Below are 22,733 nucleotides of genomic sequence, written 5' to 3'. Positions count from 1 at the left end.
GAAACTTAAGGAAGTTACAGAAACATGAGCATCATTCAGCTCTCAGAGTTCTGCAACACTGGACAGCACAGTCAGTTGTCTACTGCCAGAAAGAAATTTCTCATTTGGGAAGCTGCTGTTCATCTCTATCCTTTCATAAACTAAGTGTGAACAGAAGATGTAGGAATGCATTTGAAAAAGTCTTAACTGGCCATGTTTAAAGAGGCCATAAAATAAGTCTGCTGCCATCACCTGAATTAATAAGAAAAGATGCAACTTCTGTTAAAAGAAGGTTACCACTGAAAAGAGGTTAGTAATCATTAGGATAGATGTCTATTGGTAAACAATGAAATTGAAGTCCAGGGTAAATACATTGTCACAGAAAAGAGGGTTTTTTGGGAGATGAAAAGTTTATTCAAAAACTGCCAAAATGTAACAAAAATGATTTTACACTATTTTCCATTTTCTACAATAACTTACAGCTGTGCTTAGTCCATTCTGTCACTAATACATATAAAAACAAGTCTGCTGATAAATAAGTGAAAAAAATCTATTTACCAACCACCACCACTAAAATTGTACCTGTAGATTTTGGAAGACATCTGCATAGAATAGTAGGGACTGTAGGGGTGCTTTTTAATATATTTTGTACTACTAGGATATGTAAAAATTTAATTAACATGCAATACAAAATATTTTAGATAAACAAGGTAAAACGTAATGTGCACAACTGGGAAGTAGTGCTAGGATGCCCTGTTATATTTCTAACTTAGACATAAGGAAACTAAACATTTTATATGGTGGAAATTCAACTTCCCTTCACAGCAAAACTAGATTTATAATCATGAAAATCTATACCTGACTAGGTTCCACTGAAGATGGATTAAAGGTGTGGAGAAAATTATCTTGTACTAGATAACAACAAATAATTGTAGAACATTACAAAGCAATGTTAAGTAGATACATTTAAAAAAATAGCTTTTACCTAGTTATAAGCATTTGTGAGATGACAGGTTGACAAACGTGCAGTTTATTGTTGCACCATAAATGTCTACAGCATGCTTGAGGAACTGTAAAACTTAAGCCATTCACTATTTAAGACCTCCTTGCTTCAATATTGCATCAATTATCACATGGCGCATAAAAGCTTACTGTTCATCCCCAAATATCTTGCATAAAACACAGGCATTGACCTATATTCTATTGATACGCAATACATCCCAAACTAATATATCACCCTGGTTTGCACACAGGTATATTGTATTAAACTTTTTGCCACCACAAAAGACAGAAAAACACAGAGGGAAAAAGAAACAAGGAGGGAAAAACAAACGAGGCGAGAAAAACAAGGCAGCTTTCTTAGCTATTTATACCCCACAGTACCCATATTTCTCTCTAGCTGCCCTTTTAAATTTATAATATTCCACACCCTGAACAGTTTCTCCTCCACCACAATTGCTAATGAATACTCTTCTTTTCTTGAAGTCATAAATATGACCATTTGCAAAAGACAAATCCCTTTCAATCTACCACACTGAAAATGTCAAAGCTACAACGTAGTAGCTGATGCCCTCTCCACAGCAAGGCCTGATCCTGTCTCAGTAAAGTCAGCGGGAATTTTGTCACTCATTTTAACAGGGGGGGAAAATTAAGCACTCACACCAGAAACCACCTAGTGACCAGATCCTGCAAATTATTTCTGTACAAGGACCCTGGAGAGTTTATTACTTGCTCATACTAAGCTTTCTGATTTAATGAACCCACAAATGAAGTAGACCAGGATTGTATACATCGACTCAGGGCTTCCCTACACATTCTTTCTACCTTCTGTCCTAGCAGCTAGTGGGATAAAATTAAAACAAACAAACAAAAAGCCACAAAAATAGATCCCAAAACAAACAACAAAAGAAAGATGAACAAACCCCCAACTAATAATAAAAATAATTTAAAAACTCAAAACCCCAAAACTAACCAAACCCTGTATGAGCAGATCTTGTCCTTGCTTTTCGAAGTTTTGGATTTAAGATGATGAGCAATATTTGCAGTAATGGCCAGTGATTTTAGGTGCTCATTTTAGAACATTCGGAGTGAATCACAACGTCTAGAATGAAAGGCACTACTAGCATTTTCCAATAAAATGGAGTCCTTCAAGAAGAGCTCTCAAATCCAATATTTCAAAATCAGAAAGCATTCAAATGACGAGTAACTTCAAAAAAATATTTTTTTAATGTGAGTCATTTTTATTAAAAAAGAACATGAGAAAAATATGGAAAATAAAGTACCAAAATGGCTACTTGTTTGTATTCACATACCAATTTCAGCTGCTAGTTTGTATCTGACATACTTTTCCCAGTCTCCTGTGACACTAAAGCACTTAGTCCAAAATATCCCTGTCCGGTCCTTCTGGGAGGACTCCTGAGCGGCCTCCCCCAGGCAGGACACTGGCTGAGCACCTACCAGTTCTCCCAGCCTGCACAACCTTACCAGCTCTTTCACCATCTCAAATACTCCCTGCCAGCACTTGGAATAAACACCACCACTAACAATTTGGTCTGTGTATGCACACATTTGCCCCACTATCAAGAAAGTAAAGCAGACTAAGCCGGAGAGGGGAAGCAAGAGATCTTGCTGCTTTAAGCAAACCCCTGACCTTGGCAATGATCCTGCTAGATTCAGGCTCACATAAACACAGTTCTGCCTGCCATCCATCCACACATACATGCACACTTATTGTGGGAGAATAAATATAGATATCTTATTCACAAATAAGCTCTCTACGGATGACAAAAGAAAGAAAACAATCCCCCTCTGAAAAAAATTAATGCTATGACAAAGTAAGACCAGTGAAAAAAAATGCCTTGCGTTCATTATCCTGTAGAACACTAGTAAATTAACAGATTACTTTCCAATGTTTTATTGTCTTGTCATCTTCTCATTCTCTCTGCTACAAAACTTATCATTTATCTAATTTATCTGCACTGGAAATCTACATACAATTTAGAATGGTCAGAAATGTGTATCTGAGACTTTTTCATAGAAAAGATATTGCAAAATATTATGTTTAAAACCAACTGTATTTCCCCCTAATATGAAAGCTGTGAGAATTAAATATTTTTTCATGTATCTTGATAAAATAAATATTTTGTCCTACATAAAATTGTACTTTGATGGGCATGACTGTTACAAAATTAGTGTTTAATGGCTCACTTAAATACTGTAGCGCCATTACTACTTGGATCTTAATACTACTTAAAACCATTTAAGACCTATACTATTTCCATTACATGAAATTAAAGACAACATTCCAAAGCACGTTTTCAAGATGACTACCCGGTTTTAAATGCAGCCACTTCAAAAGAGAAAAACCGGAACTAAGAAGAATAAACACAGTAGGTTTAAATATATTTTTGTCGTGTAAAAATAAGTTCTGGTACCTTGTATAACTTATGCAATTTTTAATAACAAGGAATACTCTGTTAAAAAACAACAAACAAACAAGCAAACAAAACAAAACCACCACCACAAACATTTAGCTCCCCATTCAGGAAATTTTACTGTATTAATGATATATCAAATTCATAACTTTATTCACAATGAACGTGCAGGAATATCTCTTCCAATAGAAGCTCTTTGTTTCACCATATTCTGTTCAGAAAATTATATTCTGTTGCTGTGGGTTCTCCCCACCTCCATCTATAAAGTAGGATTAGCAGCAGCTTCCAGATGGTGCAGATAAAGATGCTTAATAAACTAGACTTCAGTTAGGAGTTCTGCTCTTGAGGATAATTGTATTGTACAAAAGCATCTGCCAGCTATCAACAACTAAAAGCTTTTTCAATTCTAGTATTCAGACCCCTAGCAAAATTAAAAAAAAAATATCTAAGATACATAGTGCATCAACACAGATACTGTGGAAAGCTTCCCCATTGTTACAACACGCATCTTTGTGAGATACTGAATATCCTACTGAATAGTACTAGGGAACTCAGAGAAGAATCCCAGAAACTGTCAGGAGCTTCCTGCAAGACTGCAACAGCAATTTAAGATATAAAAATATGCCACAGATGAGATGGTAAGGTCTGGTGTGGATCATTAAGTACTGTATTAGCTTGTGGGTAGATATAAAACACTATGCTAGAGTGAAAAAAAAAAGTCCATTATTACATGTTTAGCATTTATTTTTAGGGTTTTTTTAAATCAAGAATTATAAACTTTAAAAATGTACCCTAATTCACTATAAGACAACTATGCCCTGAGAAGTAACATTACACACTAAGTCAAAGCCACTAAAAAGTGTCAGGTCTATAATTCAAAAGCATAAACTTTCTGGAAGGAATTTCTTGGAAGCACATATTTCCTCCATTTTTCAGCAATACATTGCTTCTTCAGAGGAAAACACTAATAAAAGTTTATGCTAATTCTAGTTTTCCCAACTTTAACTACAAGAATTATTATTTTTTTAAATTTTCTCCGTCAAACTCTCCTGGGGAAACTAGATGGCTTCATAGATAAAGCTCTTGCTTTTCACCTCTGAAAGAGGATGCAGGCTTAGCATGAGGTTCCAGAAAAACTGAGCCTAATGAGCTCCACTAAATGACATTAATCAGAGCACTTTTTGGGAGGTAGTCAGAATTATCTAGACATGAAATGAGGCCACCTCACCAGTGCTTTGCTACATTCTTCTGTGCTGGTTGTAAGAACAGAGAAGAGGTTGGGAAGGGAACAGGTCTCTGTGCACATGGGGAAAAAAGGAGAAAAATTATCTTAGACAGGGACATTGAACTTCCTTTGAAACTAACTTGAATGTTAAGTGCATTTGAGAATAGGTGAGCTACCCTCTTTCCTTTATATTTGACAATAATAAAACAGTAAGATCTAATCGTAAAGACCTCTTACCACCAAATTAGTACAAGACAAACATGCATTTAAAAGTCACATCTACATTTCACTCCACTGTTTCTTTTTCCAAAATTTCTCTAGAAGACACAACTCAGGAGCTGTGTTTTTTCCCCACACTGTAAGTGCAATGGTTCACTTCTTACTAAGTGAAAAAAAAAACCTAAGGAACATTTTTCCCTTACAGAAGGCAAAACAAAACTAAGCAAACAACCTTGTCCAAAAATTGAATCATCAAGTCCCTGAAGACTCTCTGGTAGTCACATTTTGTTCATTGTATTATATATTGCTCTGAAGAAGTATGCTCATTGAGTCTAGCTATGCAGACAAGCCTTTCCAAAACCCTTCATTTCTGTTCATCAATATTATACAGTACTGTTTTAAAAATTCATTAATTATCTACTTAGGAAAAAAACTCACTCCTGTCCATGAAGACTAGCTACACATTCTAACTAAGCAGCACTAACACAAAACTGGAAATGCCAGAAATTTTGACTATAAGACAGAATTGAATTTTTCTCCCTATGTTACCCCTTTGCTTATTTGTCTTAAACCAAGTTTCACATAAGGTAATTAATCAAATAGTATAAATCAACAATATACTTTTCCCCCTATTTAAATGACACAAGGATTTGATTGTATAAAGAATGTGCAAGAAGTCAACAAAAAACTACTATGCAGGCATGAGCAGATTAGCAAATATTAATCAGAGCAGCTACAGCAATGCATTCCAATAATAACTTTATACAAGTTTGTTATTGTAGCTGTCTTTAATGCTGCATGTGTTGCTCCAGTGACTGTAACTTACAAGATAAACCTAATGCCAATTAAATAACAATTAATATATTAGCAGCGGAGAATTGAACTTAAAAATGTGATTCTTTCTATTCTAATTTCTGCAATTTCAAATTACATTTGTTCCTCAAAACCCTTTGTTTCTAGCAAAAGGAAATTGCTACAAAGACTAATCCAGTGAACAAAAAGAATTTGCATTAATTCAAATGACACATACTACAGCAGAAGATAAAAACAGTAAAGATACTGAATTTTATATGAAGACATTTACAGATGTACAAAGTTTGATTTTATATTTGAAGGAACTTCAGAGATTAAGAGCCTTGTATTCTGCCGCTTCTGTTGGACATTTTCTCCACAAGAATGTTCATTGACTACATTATGATATTCTGACCTCTGAAACACAAACCAACTAAAATACATTACTTAGAGTAGTAACATTTATGCATGTTAACTACCAATGTCCTGAAGCCACTTTTCTTTTTTTCAGGTGGTGCCCTAATGGGACTCTGCAAGAATAATGAATGGTTAGACAGGTACATTCCAAAGATCATATTTTCAGAACATCGCACATCTGTGAGCTTAATATAATTTGTTGGAAGTATCTGACCAATCATTTAATGTAAGAGGCTTCAGGACATTGATGGCTTGAAGTAATTTAGTTTTACATTTTATTCTTTCATATAGCTTGTTACCTTGAAAAAATTAAAGCTCCATTTTGACACCTTATTGTTTGCATTTCTTTCAATGGGAAGATATGACTTGTTTCAATTTCACCTTTATTGTTTAGTTCCCTGTGTGGTAGATTCTGGCCTGCAAACATTTCTAAATGTAACTGTTCTCATTGGATTGAAAAAAAAAATAGGTGGGGAATATTTCCATCAGGTGCAGGCTTTAAAAACCCGCATGTAAGAGCCATAGTACAAACACCAGTGTTTTGTAAAAGTAATAAAAATATCAGCACCATCTCTAATCAGAGCTCTCAGAACATCTTCCAAGTATGAAAATACGATACAACTCGGTTCAGTTACATAGGACCAAATCTTGTCTTCCTACAAGCATGCGTAACTCGTGCTGACATGAATAAGAACTGCACACATGTATATGAGGTCAGCTCTTTGATCTTAAGTGTTTATGACAGAAAGGTTGTCAAATTCAATGGCACAGTACTTCCACAATATAGCTCTAAGAAAGCCAACTACGATGCCAGGTTATAGTCTGGAGGAAATAGATAATGGGCTTCAAGTGAGATTCTAGTAAAACCTCTAAAAACCTCAATCATTCCAGTGCAAGAAGAGTGCATCTCTTCCCTTCCACAGTTCAAGAAATATTTTGTATCATGCTCCCACTTTCCAGTCTGCTCCTGCCACTAATTATTTTCTCATGAGCAGGTAATTTTTGCCAAGGTAAACAGAACACACAACTATGTTACCATCTAAGTAATCTAGGACCAAGAACATGATCCTTAACACATTGCCAGCTGACTTCACACTTTCAAGGCTCATACTAGTCATTAATGGGATATAATTAATCAAGCTGACCAAGGCTACTATGCACGTTTTAATGTTATCCTATATACTCAAAAAACATTAGGTCCTCTGGGATGGGTAAAAGTTCTTGCTCAAGTGAAGTTCTTAAATTCAGACTCTGGTTTGTACCTGAACCTATCCATTTGTCAGTGGTCATAGAGACAGAACCCTATGACGAAGTTATCCTCTCAAGCTGTTCCCACACCTTCACACACCCATTATGTTCTTCTGCAACTAAAACCATCAACAAGAACAGCATCTCAGAGCACCTCAAGATGAATGGCCATGTAGGATGTCCCCAGCTATCCAGAGGCAGGTGTGGATGCCCACTGAGATAAACCTTTGCCAGGTGGATGCTCAAGCCTAGGTCAGTCATTCCTAGGTACTGTAAACAAAGCAGTGTATACTTAGAAATGTCTCTGTTAGCAACTCTGTGCTTGAAATGAGCTACGAACATACTAAGACTAGAGGTGGTCTGTTTTCATTTTGAAATGCAAGAGTAATCCCCAACCATCAACTTAATTAGAACTGTTGGGATTCCACATGTTTTGAGTGCCTTTTTTCTTTCCAAATGATACTTTTTGAGTAGGTTACCCATTCTTTTCCTCCCTCATTGTTGCTCTCTCTTATCAACAAAAACAGCAGCTTGAAACTTATCACAGTCAGGAGGCACTTTGGGCAGGAGAAATATACAGCAATTTTGGTGAAGTCTCTAGCTTGAAAATCTAATCCCCTTAGTTAATAGTCTGTTTGGAACAGAGGCAATGTTGCCATTGTACAAACTTCTACAGTTGTACAATGTTTATCCCCAGGGTCCTTGGACCAGCACAATTCCATTAGTGTAAAAATCCCTTATATAGACCAATTCTAAGGAAATGACAAAATAAACCATTCATGTTTAATTTCAATGGAACAGAAATGTGTTTCAAATTCCCTTAAAATTTACATGTTATGTAAACAGAGACGTATGGTTGGAGAAGTGCTCTCAAGGAAGAGTCAAAAGAAAAAAAAAGACTGAAGCTCTGCAAAAGAACAAAAGTGAAGAGATGGCTCACTCCTGCTGTCTTTTTTTTTTTTTAATTGTATAGTCATCATCATCTATTGGTCTTGCATGATCTTGGTTAAGTACAAGTTAGCAATGTGTGACTTAGCAGGCTGAGATTCTGTAGTGTACATAATACATTCAGAAATGTGTATCAAGTGTAATTAATTCTAGATTGTTGATATAAAATAAATAAATAAATACCAAGCAGGAAATTAAGGTAGTCTGTTCTAAGAAAAGTACTTCCAAATATAGCTCCAACTGTCAGGGTGAGCCTGAATGTGTGTGTTTGAACTATTTTCTGTCATATTTTTCTGTATCTGCTTTTCAGGATTTCAACTTCATAGACTTCCGTATCAAACTCACGTGACAACTAATAAGCGAACAAAAACCCAGTTACCACAGTAAAAGGCAACAGCTCCAACGCTGTTACTGGAGCCTTAAGAAATAAATGCGGAAGTCTGGTGTTCTACTAAAGGTTGCTGATACAAAATATAGTCTGAATCCAATAAGGTATTAGCAAGATTCCACTACAGTAAAGAGGAACAACCTGGAAACAGGTTTATCCGATACTGACAGATCTTCCTATTCTTTTTCCAGACACTGTTTCAAAAGCATTTCAGACTTTTTTTTTTTTTTAAGCCAAATGATAAAGAAGAAAATGGCATGGTATGAAGCTGACACAGAGTGATTTCAGTAAAAGATTAAAGAACAAACTGCATTTGCTTAATAAAAAGGTATGCCAGTTCTTTAATAAATAAAGTGACAGACTTCTATTCTGAAAATTAATTTTAGGACTGACCATTGAAAGAGTGAGAAACAAGGTTAGTTAATACTTGAAACCAAGACATGCATTTGTGTCTGAAAAGAGAATATTGCACTAAAAGAAGAACCCTGAAAGCTTTAAACTCTTCCATCACTGACCTAAAAAAGTAACTAACCATTTTCTATAAGCAGTAGCAAACCTGGCTTGGTCCGCATCCCTACAAGTTGATAATACTTTATCAATGAACCGGTATTCTGTTTCTGGACCAGGAGAGTCCGGCATAGGAGCACGCTTCAGTCGTTTTGTTTCTTGTGTATAACCGAGTTTGCTGCTGGATTCACTCAAACCATCAACATCCATAGCTTGTGCCAAGTGACTTGTTGCAGGACTGTGGTGGGAATTATTCAGAGTTCCATCACTGTTGTCCACGGATGATACCACCTCACTTAGAAGATGGAGTTTGTTGCTTAGGTGGTGCTGAAGGTAGAACACATGCCTTCTTCAGAGGCAAATGGAGGAGGAAAAAAGGAAAAAAAAAATGTCATGTACTGAAAATAATCTGCTGTTGCTACTGAACTGCTTCAGTTCATTTGTTATCCCATCAGATTCCCCACAAGCAGACATAAAATCTGCTGTCATTGCTCACAGTTGACAAAAAAGGGCTCAGCGTCACTTTGGCAAATCTGCTGTTACCCAGTCTGGCACATATACCCAGCTGGTAAAGCAGAGGTTTTCTGCAGCTGATACACCTCCTGCCTACCTTTTGCTCATCCGTTGCCCTTTAAATATTACAAATGTGAGGAGGCTGATTAACAGTATCTTGCCTCTTTTTCACACACTATAGGGACAAGTGGAACTTATGTCAACAAGATACGTAAGCCAAATCAAATTTTCCATTCAATAGCTCTGATTACGTTCTTGAATGCTTTCCAAAGGTGTAAGACACAGCAGCTTAGAAATCTTTTATTTAGTGGTACCTTTTAAAATCAGAACAACAATTTGGAAAGAACAGGCAAAGAACAATACACAAATCAGAAGAACAGTCTTTCTACCAACTCCTCTTACCTGTGACACCACAAGGTTTCATGCCCTGGGTAAGTATCAATCAGTTCAGTGCAGAGCTCCAACTCTTCCTCTAAACAGCGAGGGAGATCCACACTCTGCTCCTCTGCACAGGCAGCTTCTGCCCCTGCGCTCTCCTCCCCCTTTTGAAGGCTAGGGCTTTGCTCATTTACCGTTTGATTTTGTAGCTGTACATTATTGTCAGTCACAGTTCTGCCTATCAAGGACTTTAACAAGAACTGGCGGTAATGAAATCCACTATGGTCTGAGACATGCATGGATACCCAATACTTAGTAGATGAAAGTTCATCAAGGAGGACCTGAAACAAAGATGGCAACAGTTATCAGTCAGTATGAAGGAGCAATTTACCACCACATTTCTGTATTAAGGTAACATCTCTGGGGATCTCAGCCACTGTGGTGATGGTTTAAGAACACACACAGGAAAACTATATAATCACTGAGCCTTTTCCACTGTGTGCTGACAAGTCTCTTGGAATCCCTACACAAAAGAAATTGTATTTCTTCCAAACTCTGCAAAGGTAGGTGTCTCAGGGTGAGGCTTCCCACAGGGTGAGGGGAAAAATTCCCAAACCACTTATGAAGAGAAATAAGCAGTGGTTTAAAAATCTCAAAATGGCTAGGAATAAAGAGTATTTAGAGGAGGCAGAGGGTACATCAGATTAAATTGGTGTATTTAATGGTTAGATGTATTTGAAGTTTTGCCTCGTGCATTACAGGTGTCAGAGGGTGGGTGAGTTGCTTCAGAAAAAAAAAAAGGGGATTCAAACTAATTTATACTTCCATTTTCCATGAAAGAATGTCAACCACTAACATTATGTTCCAAGTCCTAGAGCCTGTGAAATACAAAACTGCTTGTCCATAATTAAGTTGCCTGACTTGGTAATTGGTGACCTACCAGAAAGGCTTTCATGACAACTGCAATGAACACTTACATTGGTGACTGCTGGCACCTATGTATTTTCTCTTCATTCTGAATGTTTTTAAGCCTTCAAAATTAATTTCTAGGAAGACAGGTGAGTTTAGCTACTGAGCAAAGCTTCTTTGACTTTACTTTCTATGAGAACTAGTGGTTTTATTTCTCTTTAGGCTTTAACCTCTTTCCTTACATTGCTCCTCCTCTGGAGTTTATACTATTCAAAGAGATCAGAACTATCTTTTTCATTTACTTCTAAAGACTTTGGATGTAAATTTACTGGTATATTCTTGCTTTTAATATCTTTTTCTAAGCTACCTATGTCACTTAACAGGACTGGCTGATGCAAAGCAACTTTCTTAGGCACAAGTCTGTCTTTTTTTCCTGCAGCACAAGAGGCACTGCCTCCCACAAAGAAAACCATGGAAATGCACAATGCTAGTCATACACCTTTTTTGTGGTGCAGCTGTTCTAAAACATATTAGAGCAAATACAAACAATACAAATCGCACAATCTACCCAAGATACTCTTTTTTAGGTCTTGACAAGAGATACCAGCATTGTCTTCCTGTTACAGATGAGCAAACTGAAGGGCACTATTAACTAACAGTTCATACAAGGGATTCTTAAGTGGGCTAAAACTCCCCATCTCCAGTTCTGCACTTTAAACCACAAGATCAATTTTCTCTCTTCTCAGCAGAATTGAGCTTACTAATTTACATTTCTGAACATTAACATTTAAAAGCCTATTAAAAACAACATAAGGCTCAAGGGTGATATAAGCAAAATCAGATCAGTCTTTATTCAGCTGGAATTGATACTGTGCACATTAGGTCCAACTTAGATCTCAGAATAGTCTGATTTATTTACCTGACACATTTATAAGCTACCAAGTTACAGGTGAACCCTATAGTTATGCATTTAACTCCCTGCACAAATCAAACAGAATGACACTCAGCATCACTCCACCCAAACTAGAAAACCTCTTTTGGAAAAGCAAGAGAGATGATTGCCATTAAACCTCTTGAGTTCTACAAAAAAACAGTCTCTACTCTAGGAACCTCAGAGTAACAGTGGAAGGTGCTTCAAATAACTGGAGGTAAAACAAAATGCCAGCTTACATCTGAATTCCAACAGAGGTTCTTTCTCAACAAGCCAGTTTTCTCCATTTTCACACTGAATAGCATTAGACCTTTGCCATTCTTCTGTGAAGCAAAGAGGAGATGATAACAAAAACACCTCTCTCCCTACTCTTGATAACCTCTCACAACAGGCCTGCATCCACCTTTGGTGGTGAGCTGAGCACTATGCAAGTGGCCCCCTGCTCCAGAATAGGACGTATGCGCTTGGTGACTTTTTCCTCAACCTCTTGGTAGACACTCTCTTACACCTTCCCTGGCACTGTGCTTGATTTTTTTACCATGCTTACCCACCATAAACTGCAGCCCTAAACCTCCTGCCTGGTCTGGGACACTGGGGAAAAAGCTGTTAAGGATAACTAGATAAATATGGATGGCAATGTCCACTCACACAAACGACAGGTACCTTTGAAGGCCCAGTCATCTGAAAAAAAGCCAAGGCCTTGCTGGGGATGTCTACAGGAAAAATTACTTTGTGTCTGATAAGCGTGCTTCTGTCTTCTGGATGTCACACGAGAGAGGTGTTGCCTCGTGACAGTCACCACACCACTTGTTTCTTAGCTTATTTTTCCATTGTAGGGCCTAATCAAGTCATTCTCCATCCTGTAATTATGAAATATTCCTATCCAAAGAAAACAGCCCATGTTTTCCCCCCATCAGCTAACTGCACTGTCAAGCAAGAGAGCTGAAGTCAAACTTCCTTGCCATTTTCTGAGGCAAGTATTCCAATACCAGAAAGATTAGATTGCTTTGGAACCCCTTTGACAAGCCCCTAACTGATATTAATGAATACCTTTCAAACACTATGTAAACTTCCTAGTGTGGTCTGAATTCTGCAGGAAAAACAAATGGAGAGTTCTATATTCAAACAAGATAGTTTTTTTACTGTCTAATGTAAGACAAAAGAAAAATCTTCCTACAGGGGCAAACCTTTATCCTCTAGTATTTAATTTATTTTTCTGAGAGTTTGAACTGAGATTCGGTCTCCAAAAGCATCAGGATTACCAAACCAAAAGAAAGAGAACCCCAAACCCTAAGAAACAATGTACCCCCTTAAATCCTCCAAAGCAGGTCAACAGTTTCATAAATAAAACTTCTAAAAACAGGTTTGCCGTTTCAATAACACAACATAATGTTCCTGGGCCTCTGTTTCCTTGTACACCATAATAAAAACTAACTCAGACTATATGTAGAGTTTATATTACAGCAGAAATGTAGCCCTAAATAACACAGTGTACTCTAATTTTGGGCAACCTTGGAAGAACTAAATGGCTGTAGAATCACAGTGATTGTTTTTTTCTTTTTACTTTTTCACCACAGTTCCAGTCTTACATTTCAGTGAAATTTAGCATTCTTTCGGATATTCAAACACACAAATTGCTGAATGTACAAAAAGAAACATCAAGCAAGAAAACAACCTGCATATTTTTGTCAAAATCTGGAATGTCTGTTCTGTCCTTGTCCTCCTTGTATTTGCTTTTTTTTCTCACATCACATCTTGCAAATAATCACTTGCTGATTCTGCCTCTCAAAGTCACCTAGACACAAATTTTATCTCAAGGTTCTTGATATCTTACGTTCTACACTTTTTGCTAATTTTCCTGCACCCCAAACACGTACTGCTACATCAACTGAAATGAAGCATTGACCTAGAGTCAACATGAAGATTTTCCAGTGGGCTAAACACTGCCCGAGGAGCAGCACCAGTGAAATTTTGCCAGAGAAAACTATCACTTTATTACTCATCAGCCTAAAAAGAGGACCAGTAGGGCAACTGTGATGGAGGGTAAGGCCAATGGACTTGGGAGTTATTGAACAAATTTAATCCACTTCCTTTGTAATATAAATTATTGACAACTGCAAATGAATAAACCCAGCAGAATAACTGCAGCTCTGGGAAGAGTTATTTCTACCACAGTGCAATTCTCTTCTGTTTAATTAAATTAGTAAATAATAGCAGTGTAAAAAGGACTCACTGCTACCCCAATATTCAAACTACTGTTAGCTAAAGCATAAAATTACTTGAGTTTTAACTAATAGTAACTTTTTCCCCTTCTTCTTAATTAAGTTATTAAAGACTTAGATGAAAGTCCTTGTTTCCTATTAATATAGGCCTCTAACCCTAACTGAAGAAACCAGTTAAAAGCACTGCTATGCTTTCTGTGAAATACCTGCTGTCTTTACTTAATCCTTCAATATTTTGAAACCACAGATAAGCTGAATAAGGGTATCAAAACAAGATATTGCATTACATTATCAAAATAGTATCTGCCATGTATTACCTTTTTCTCTATTAGGAATTTCAAGATTAGTGCTAGATGAATGATTTTCAGTTGTCCCTTCTTTATTTCAGCTCACACAGTCCCATCTATCCTCCTGCCACAAATTCATGAACACTAAGTACCAACAAACCTAACTTCATACATTGGCAAGTAAAATCTGTTTTTTCTGCAGAGCAGAACTTGTCTACACAGGTAATAAAAATGCAGAACATTTCACAATGTTTTGCTCTGTTTTTTTAAATATTCTTAGCTACCCGTGCTAACTTAACATGATACTTTCGATGCATGGCATGCATGTCTGCTTGGCAAACCAGTGGGTTTTTTTAGACAAGGAAATTTAAAACTTTATTCACTATCGTGTTATACCTTGACAGTCAGCTTCGCCAAATGCTCTAACACCCAGATGCGATGGGACCAGGCATTGTAGTTGCTCGGGTACCTCCCAGCAGCTTCAGAGCAGACATTCATCTCCTCCTGCACTAGTCGGTGAATCCTCTCCAGAGGTGCTGCTCCCAAGTTTCCTTTAGTCACAAGACTGGGCAAGGAGTTTTCCCGAATTAGTTGTTGCAGCACCCATCGTCTGGTTAAACGATGTACAGTGTCAATGGTGAGAGAGCAATATTAAGAGGAAATAAAAATGTTTCTTCATTTATATAAATCAATCAAAACTTTCTGATATTTCAGTTATCTGAACTACACTGTAACTAGATGACGAATAAGCAGTAAACATAACCATCTGATCTCTAACCACACTGAAAGCTATGACTTTACAATCACATGCTGAAATAATTTAACTCTAGATGTCCTTGCTTGCTTGCTGTCAGTGGTCATGGCTACTTATGGCACATTAAAAGAAAAGAGAAGGAAACAGAAAATTTGTGAAAAAAATTAAATTGTCTGTGTGAGACTTCTAATTAGCTCCTCTTTCAGAGACTTGCATAGCGCTAAAATAAAGTATCCAAAATATATATGCACAAACTGTATATGCACAAGATCTATCTGACAGCCCCCAAATCGTACAGGAAAAGGCCATGCGGCAAAATGTATGACAGGTATTTTGATATCTTTAGTGAGTGTATCTGCCATGTGTAAGAAAAAAAAAATTGGATAAGTTTTACTGAATTTTAAACTGCCTATCCTATCTTTTTGCAATTCTGTCTGAAATTTGGTATCATGGGGGAAGGGAAAACAAAAGATTAATCACTATGCTGAATCAAAAAGAAAATTTTTTAAAATCTTATTTTCTAACATGTATCAATCACAGTCAGCACATCCAAATCCCAGCCAAACATTTGTACAATCATCTTCAAAGGTACTTTTCTGTTTTGGGCAAATACATGAAAGAACAACCAATTAAAATGCTACTAAAATACTGCTAGTTTAAGATGGCATAGAAGTTAGAGACAGAACTTTTAATTATTTCTAAGATGTAAATAAACATTCTGACTAGTTTCATAAAAATATATTGATCATCGTAATGATATGGATGGCACCTGGTTCAGTACTAGTTACATGCAAAAAATCATAGTTTTCCAGTGTTAGCTACCATGCAGGAAAGGCTAAACCATTACAAACTGCATTTTTTTTTCCACATTATCTCCACATATTCCTTTTGCTTCAAACATAGAAATCAAGCAGCATGAGTCAAGAGTATGTACGTGATGAAAAGCAGTTGAAGAGCAACAAAGAAAAAAAAACAGCGTTGCAGAAAATAATCAACGTTGTTACTACATCAATGCTACTACAAAAGAAATTAACAGAAATTAAGTAGACACTTATAAATTAAGAAATGCCTAGGAATATTCAATGTGTTACATACTAGCTTAATTTGAGAATTTTAAGCTCATGCACCCACAAAGAAGAGTTTACTGACAAATCCTTCTTCCCAAAATTCATATTTTATCAGTACAACTGAAGCTTTATTTATGTTTTTTAAGTTTTCTAATGTGTTACATTCAAATCTCTTTAAGGCTGTCTATAAAAGGATGAGTTATCCTGTGAAAAAAATACATCATGGGGGAAAAAAAAAAAAAAATTGCACACGTACCAAGATTTTTTTTTTTAAACAAAGTTGAACAATAGGCCTATACTTCACTTGGTTGTGCTACAGGCATTTTGTGTACACTCAGTCATGACAGAGATGGTTAGCTTTGTGTGTTTGAGTAATTCTGGAGTTATGTCTTCCAAAAATGTGCCCTGTTATTTAAATATTTAGGAGTGGTGACTTGATGATACTGCTTACATTAGAAATGGAAAAAATAAATTCAAACCACAAAGACCAGATTGGAATGGAAAATAACTCAAATTTGGTTATAAAGATTAGCTTTACAGATTCTTGTCTTTCTGAAATGCCTGTAGACAAGCAATACAACAGATAATAACAAGTTGGAGGAGGGAAAGAGGGAGAAATCCACAATGTTCAAATATTTACTATTGATAGAATCAGAACTCTCAGGCTGAGAAGTCATGCAAGACGTGATAAACCTCTAAGAAGATTTATCCCACCTTCAAAGTTTATTTTAAAAATATGCAGCAAAAAAGGTGCATATTATCTTAGTTCTAAGTGTAAAATATAGGCAGGTATCTTGAAAAGCCTAGGCATTGTGTTTTACAATGACTGGCTCAAAGAATCTGCTATATTTCTAGATGTCCTCCTTTACCTATAGCTCTCCTTAACTCAGGCACAGGAAAAAAAACCCTAGGAAAAATGTTTAGGTTTGGGGAGGCAACAGAAGGCAAAGAAAACAAACCTATGAATCCATGTTTCTGGACTCTTTGGAAACTTGGTTAATGCCAGCTTTCCAAGATGCAAATCTTTAAGTGGATTTAAAGTGCCAGACAGTATTAATTCTTTCCTACAAAAGACAAAATAAATTTGTATGAATAAAAGAAGTAACCTGAAAACAGAACACAAATCCCAATAACAAAGACCATGGCATTTCCTTTGTATCATAATAGAACTTCACTGTCAAACTACAAGAGTTTAAAAAGCCTTTGTTGCAGAAGTGGCTCTTTCTGTACCAAAGCATTAACTGCAAATAAGGAGGCTCACACATTATTTACTCTTGAAGTAAATATATTCTTTTGCAAAGTTGAGAAACATTACAGGAAGGATTCAGTTTCACTGCTGTGGTAGAAAAGTAGTTTCTGGTTTCATAAATTTTCAAATGAGAGACCCTCCCATTCACAAATAAGGGACTTTAATTGCAAGTATGACTAAAGTACCATAGACTCCCAAACACATCCATTTAAAGCTCTTTAAGGAGACATTTTGTCATGTGAACCACAGATAATTTTTCAGCCTTCAGAATTCTAGCTCCCATAAAAGATAATCTGAAATTATTTTAACATGCCTTATGTTTTTACTGAAACCTTTGAAATAATTGCTTTCTGATAGGAAAAGGTTTGACACTTCAGAGTGTCTTGTTACCTAATGTGTTTGGACTTCAGATTAATTGTACATACCAGCAAGTATACCAGCAAGAAGAGAAACACCTATGACAATTATTTTACAAACACCAAGGTAAAGATTCTGGTCATTTTAACTTGGAAGATTTTTCAACTTCTGGAAACACAGGATAAATGAAATTATGATTAACAACTGCAGATGTCTTGTTTCCCATTCAGTATAACAGGGATTTCCCTCCAAGTTTAAGAAGCAAGTCTCCTAGTCTTTATCATGCCTTCCTATGTCATATAACTAGCTCCTGCTGTGTTCTTACAGTTTAAGTTATAATCCCTGCCCTTCTGTAGCTTCCCAGTCACTTCTAATTAAAAGAAAAAAATAAAAGACAAACCTACACACACATATTACAATTATTTAGAATAGCTCCAAAGTCAAGATAGATTATCCATCTGTTCCTAGCAGGTAACACATTTGAAGTTTTTTGGCCTCCTGTGCTTCATTAATCAGATACAACGTTCTGTGATTGTCAGCTAAGCTCAAATGCTCATTAGTCTTCCACACCACCACTCCACTCTACTTGCTCTGACAAGTCCTGTCTGCTTTCCAAGGAAAAGATTTCCCTTTCTGACTCTCGAAAAACACTCTTCCTGTATCTTCAAGTTCAGTGCTACTGAGTCAATAACTATCTCTGAAGCTCTCAGTAGAGAATTCAACATAGGGAAAAGGGATTATCCCAGCCTAAAATGAAATAGAGAATTCTACAGGGAACACTGTATGTGCAGAGCTGCTATTCAGGAAATAACTATTACATTTTTCTATTTTTTAGGCTACTTAGAATCTATGATACTTTTTTCCCTCACAATAAAGCAATGAATTTGTGTGTGGAGAATATAAGATGAATCAGGCATGACAAACGTCCCCTGAACAAGACAAAAACATCCTTCGGCAGATTCATCATGTTCTGCAAGCAGAGTGGAAGCCACACACAATTAGTTTCCAGCTTATACTAGCTCAGAATAAAGATTTATCTCCAGCATCTGTGCAGAATGGAGTCTGTTCTCTACTCTGATTGGCTAGCTTGACCTGTAATCTACTGAAGCAGGAATTCCACAGAATAGAAGCTGAAATGTCGTACCAATTAAGTGTCTAAGCTTAAAAAGAGCAAACTCGCAGCAGCGCCCTAAAACAACATAGGGCCAGATTCAGCAAAGCAGTCCCTTGGCTAGAGCAGGCTCAGTGGTAAATTCCACAGCTACTGACTGGCTGGTGTAACCACAGCTTCTCCCTGAATGCTAAAGGGAGCTTCAAAGACAGACCGCCAATAAGGCCACTGGCCAAAAATTTGGGGGGCAAGGCGACCATCTGTAGCAATTTGTATGCTACAGTAAACCATAAACATCATAAAAGAGAAAACAATCTTCATCCATATTCATTAACATTTCTAATTCCAACTTTGAACTATTCCTCTCATGTACGTAGGAGCAAATGCTTTCATCTGTCATGCAGAAAAAAAACAGGCTGATAAGGATGCATGTGTTTGCATTAAAAAAAAAAATAAATCCACAAATCCTAAAACAAAAACCTGAATTCAGTTTTAAGTACCACAAGATTACATTATTGTAGTAGATCTAGTACTTACACATGCTCCTAATTCCATCTTATCACTTGAAAGCTACTCAAGCTATACATTTTCATGACAGCGAGCCCTTTGCTATCATTTTGATCCCCCTTTCTTAGAACTGAGATGCTAGAAGGATACAGATCACAGCAGTATCCTTCAGAACTACACCAGCAGTGAAAGGAAAAAAAAAAAAAAAGCTGAATTTGCCATATCTAGCACTGACAGCTACCTGCAGACACTATCTTTCTAGGTAATTTTGTTAATTTTTCATATTGCAATAATGCATCTTAACTACAAAGGCCTATTTTTAATAAGAGCCCTCCTAGACACTAACATAATATTCTGTTAGCCCTCCAGCCCTTCTAACGCTATTCCTTGGAGATTGTCTCCATTCTTACCTAGGCAGCAGAAAGAGACTATTCCCTACATCTGAGATTTACACAAAAAAGTTATCAGATTACAGGGTTATGAAGAACTGTTGCTTCTGGGCTCCATTAGAAGCAAGGAGGTAAACTTTTGCTCTTCATTCTTAATGACTCTTGGTACTGCAGCATGACCAGTGGTGAAGCAAGACTAATCCCAAGAGGTACAAGAAAGGAGCAGGGTGGGGGAGAACATGTCTGGAATAAAGGATAATCACCTTCTTCTCCTTCTCCTGCAGTGTATCTATTCAGGGCTATTCAGTCCTGATGAGCTGCACTGGTAATGGCAGCAAACTGAACGGTTACCTCAAAAGCCTCTAGACCACTCTGATTACCTCTAGACCACTCTCCATCATATTTGACAAGCCTTGGGAAACGGGAGAGGTACCTGAGGACTGGAGGAAAGCAAATGTCCCTCCAGTCTTCAAAAGGGCAAGAAGGAGGACCCGGGTAACTATAGACTGTTCAGCCTCACCTCCATCCCTGGGAAAGTGATGAAACAACTTATCCTGGTGACATCTCAAGGCATATCAAGGATAAGAGGGTCATTAGGGGCAGTCAACATGGCTTCACCAAGGGGAAGTCGTGCTTAACCAACTTCATAGCCTTTTATGAGGACATAACAAGGTGGACAGATGATGGCAGAGTGGTGGATGTGGTCTACCTTGACTTCAGTAAAGCATCTGACACAGTCTCCCACAGCATCCTTGCAGCTAAACTGAGGAAGTGTGGTCTGGACAATCAGGCAGTGAGGTGGACTGTGAACTGGATGAAGGAAAGAAGCCAGAGAGTCGTGGTCAATGGGGATCTGTATCCAGTGGAGTGCCTCAAGGGTTGGTACTGGGACCAGTATTATTCAAAATATTCATCAATCACTTGGATGAGCGAATAGAGTGCACTGTCAGCAGGTTTGCTGGTGACACCAAGCTGGGAGGAGTGGCTGACACGCCAGAAGGCTGTGCTGCCATCCAGTGAGACCTGGACAGGCTGAAGAGTTGGGTGGGGAAAAATTTAATGAAATACAACAAGGGAAAGTGTAGAGTCTTGCATCTGGGCAGGAACAACCCCAGGTTCCAGTATAAGTTGGGAATGACCTGTTGGAGAGCAGTGTAAGGGAAAGGGACCTGGGGGTCCTGGTGGACAGCAGGATGACCATAAGCCACCACTGTGCCCTTGTGGCCAAGAAGGCCAATGGCATCCTGGGGTATATTAGAAGTGGGGTGGTTAGTAGGTCGAGACAGGTTCTCCTTCCCCTCTACTCTGCCCTGGTGAGACAACATCTGGAATATTGTGTCCAGTTCTGGGCCCCTCAGGACAGGGAATTGCTGGAGAGAGTCCAGTGCAGTGCAACAAAGATGATTAAGGGAGTGGAGCATCTCCCATCTGAGGAAAGGCTGAGGGAGCTGGGGCTCTTTAGCTTAGAGGAGACTGAGGGGTGACCTCATTAATATTTATAAATACGTAAAGGGTGAGTGTCACGAGGATGGAGCCAGGCTCTTCTTGGTGACAACCAATGATAGGACAAGGGGCAATCGGTATAAAGTGGAACATAAGAGGTTCCACTTAAATATGAGAAGAAACTTCTTCACAGTGAGGGTAACAGAGCACTGGAACAGGCTGCCCAGGGAGGTTGTGGTCTCTCCTACTCTGGAGACATTCAAAACCCACCTGGACGCCTTCCTGTGTAACCTCATCTAGGTGTTCCTGCTCCGGCAGGGGGACTGGACTAGAAGATCTTTCGAGGTCCCTTCCAATCCCTGACATTCTGTGATTCTGTGAAAAGCTTTCAGGTATACTATTTGGAAGGGTAAAAAGAGAACAGTGAAGATAGAGAGAAGACATCAGTTGGGCAGTATGTGATTCAGCAAAAAGGATACACCAATCTAAAGGTTACAAATGGCCCTCCTTAAATGACAGATGGAAAGCAGAGTGACAGTTCAATGGGATTTATATCCCCTCAAAATATAGGCCAAACACAGGCCTTCACATAGAGCAGTGTAATCTTTAGACTCCACTAACAAAACAAACAAAACCCCCCAAATAAACTAAACCTTCCAAATAAACACAAAAACCAAATTGACCAAAGAAACAAAACAAACAAAACAACAATAAGGAAAAAAAAAAAAAATCAGTCTGAAACTATCTGCAAGGCACAGAGGATAGAAGAGATTTTTAACATTCCTTTGATACTCCTTAGCCGAAATCCTCTTGCTGTGTCAGTAATTACCACTTAAAACAAAGCTTATAGCTGACTTGAACATAAAGGCCCAGGCCCCTCTGATGTCATCGGCTGAGTGCAACATACCTCACATTCCAGGCAGTGGTGAAGTCAGGGTTCAGCAGCAGCAGGGTACACGTGGTATCTATCAGCTCTAAAACAGTTGAACAAGAGACACAATATTAGCAATGATTTGCTTACAGCAGTGTTGTCTCTCCACTCTTTTATTCCCTGTCCTTCCCCAAAGTCTCTCTCCCACGGACTGCTGTACCCAGGGATGCCCACCTCAGCAAAACAGTCATTTAATTTGTAAGGAGGCAAAATCTGACACATCCTCCCTTTTCATTATTTCAAATAACGGACTCCTATCTCGCTAATAACTCACACCCAAGAAGTTTGCAGCTGGCAATTTCTGACCTTGACCTGTAGTGCTATAATCAAACAGAGGATGCCCTCAGTGAGGGACAGCGATTGCGTAGAATCCTTGAGTATTTAGTGATATAAATTGCAGATATGCTGTATATATCATAAACAGAGAATTCTTCAAAGAAAATCCAGTGATTTTTAAATAATATAGTACCACTAAAATACACCCTACTGTTGGGGATCGAGACCCCGGCATGGGTTCTGGCCTGCGGC

At 37.7% G+C, this 22,733-nt stretch overlaps 1 protein-coding gene across 2 annotated transcripts in view; it reads right to left on the bottom strand.

The window, feature by feature from the left end:
• Nucleotides 1-380: 380 nt before the first annotated feature.
• The window catches only part of PTAR1 (protein prenyltransferase alpha subunit repeat containing 1), a 36,608-nt gene continuing 14,255 nt past the window's right edge, over nt 381-22,733 (bottom strand). Inside the window, exons 3-7 of one of the 2 annotated variants that reach the window (XM_082074809.1) lie at nt 22,182-22,248; nt 17,178-17,282; nt 14,794-15,007; nt 10,073-10,389; nt 381-9,506 (exon numbers count right to left, since the gene is read on the bottom strand). In XM_082074809.1, the coding sequence (XP_081930935.1) occupies nt 9,158-9,506; nt 10,073-10,389; nt 14,794-15,007; nt 17,178-17,282; nt 22,182-22,248 (1,052 nt within the window). In that variant the 3' untranslated portion in view covers nt 381-9,157. The remainder of the gene's footprint in view (nt 9,507-10,072; nt 10,390-14,793; nt 15,008-17,177; nt 17,283-22,181; nt 22,249-22,733) is intronic. The other variant, XM_082074810.1, reaches the window with a different exon arrangement.

Source organism: Streptopelia decaocto (assembly GCF_964273445.1).
Source record: "Streptopelia decaocto genome assembly, chromosome: Z".
NCBI classification, from domain to species: domain Eukaryota; kingdom Metazoa; phylum Chordata; class Aves; order Columbiformes; family Columbidae; genus Streptopelia; species Streptopelia decaocto.
The sequence above is the reverse complement of the archived record's forward strand: the minus strand, read 5'-3'. Positions and strand labels throughout refer to the sequence as shown.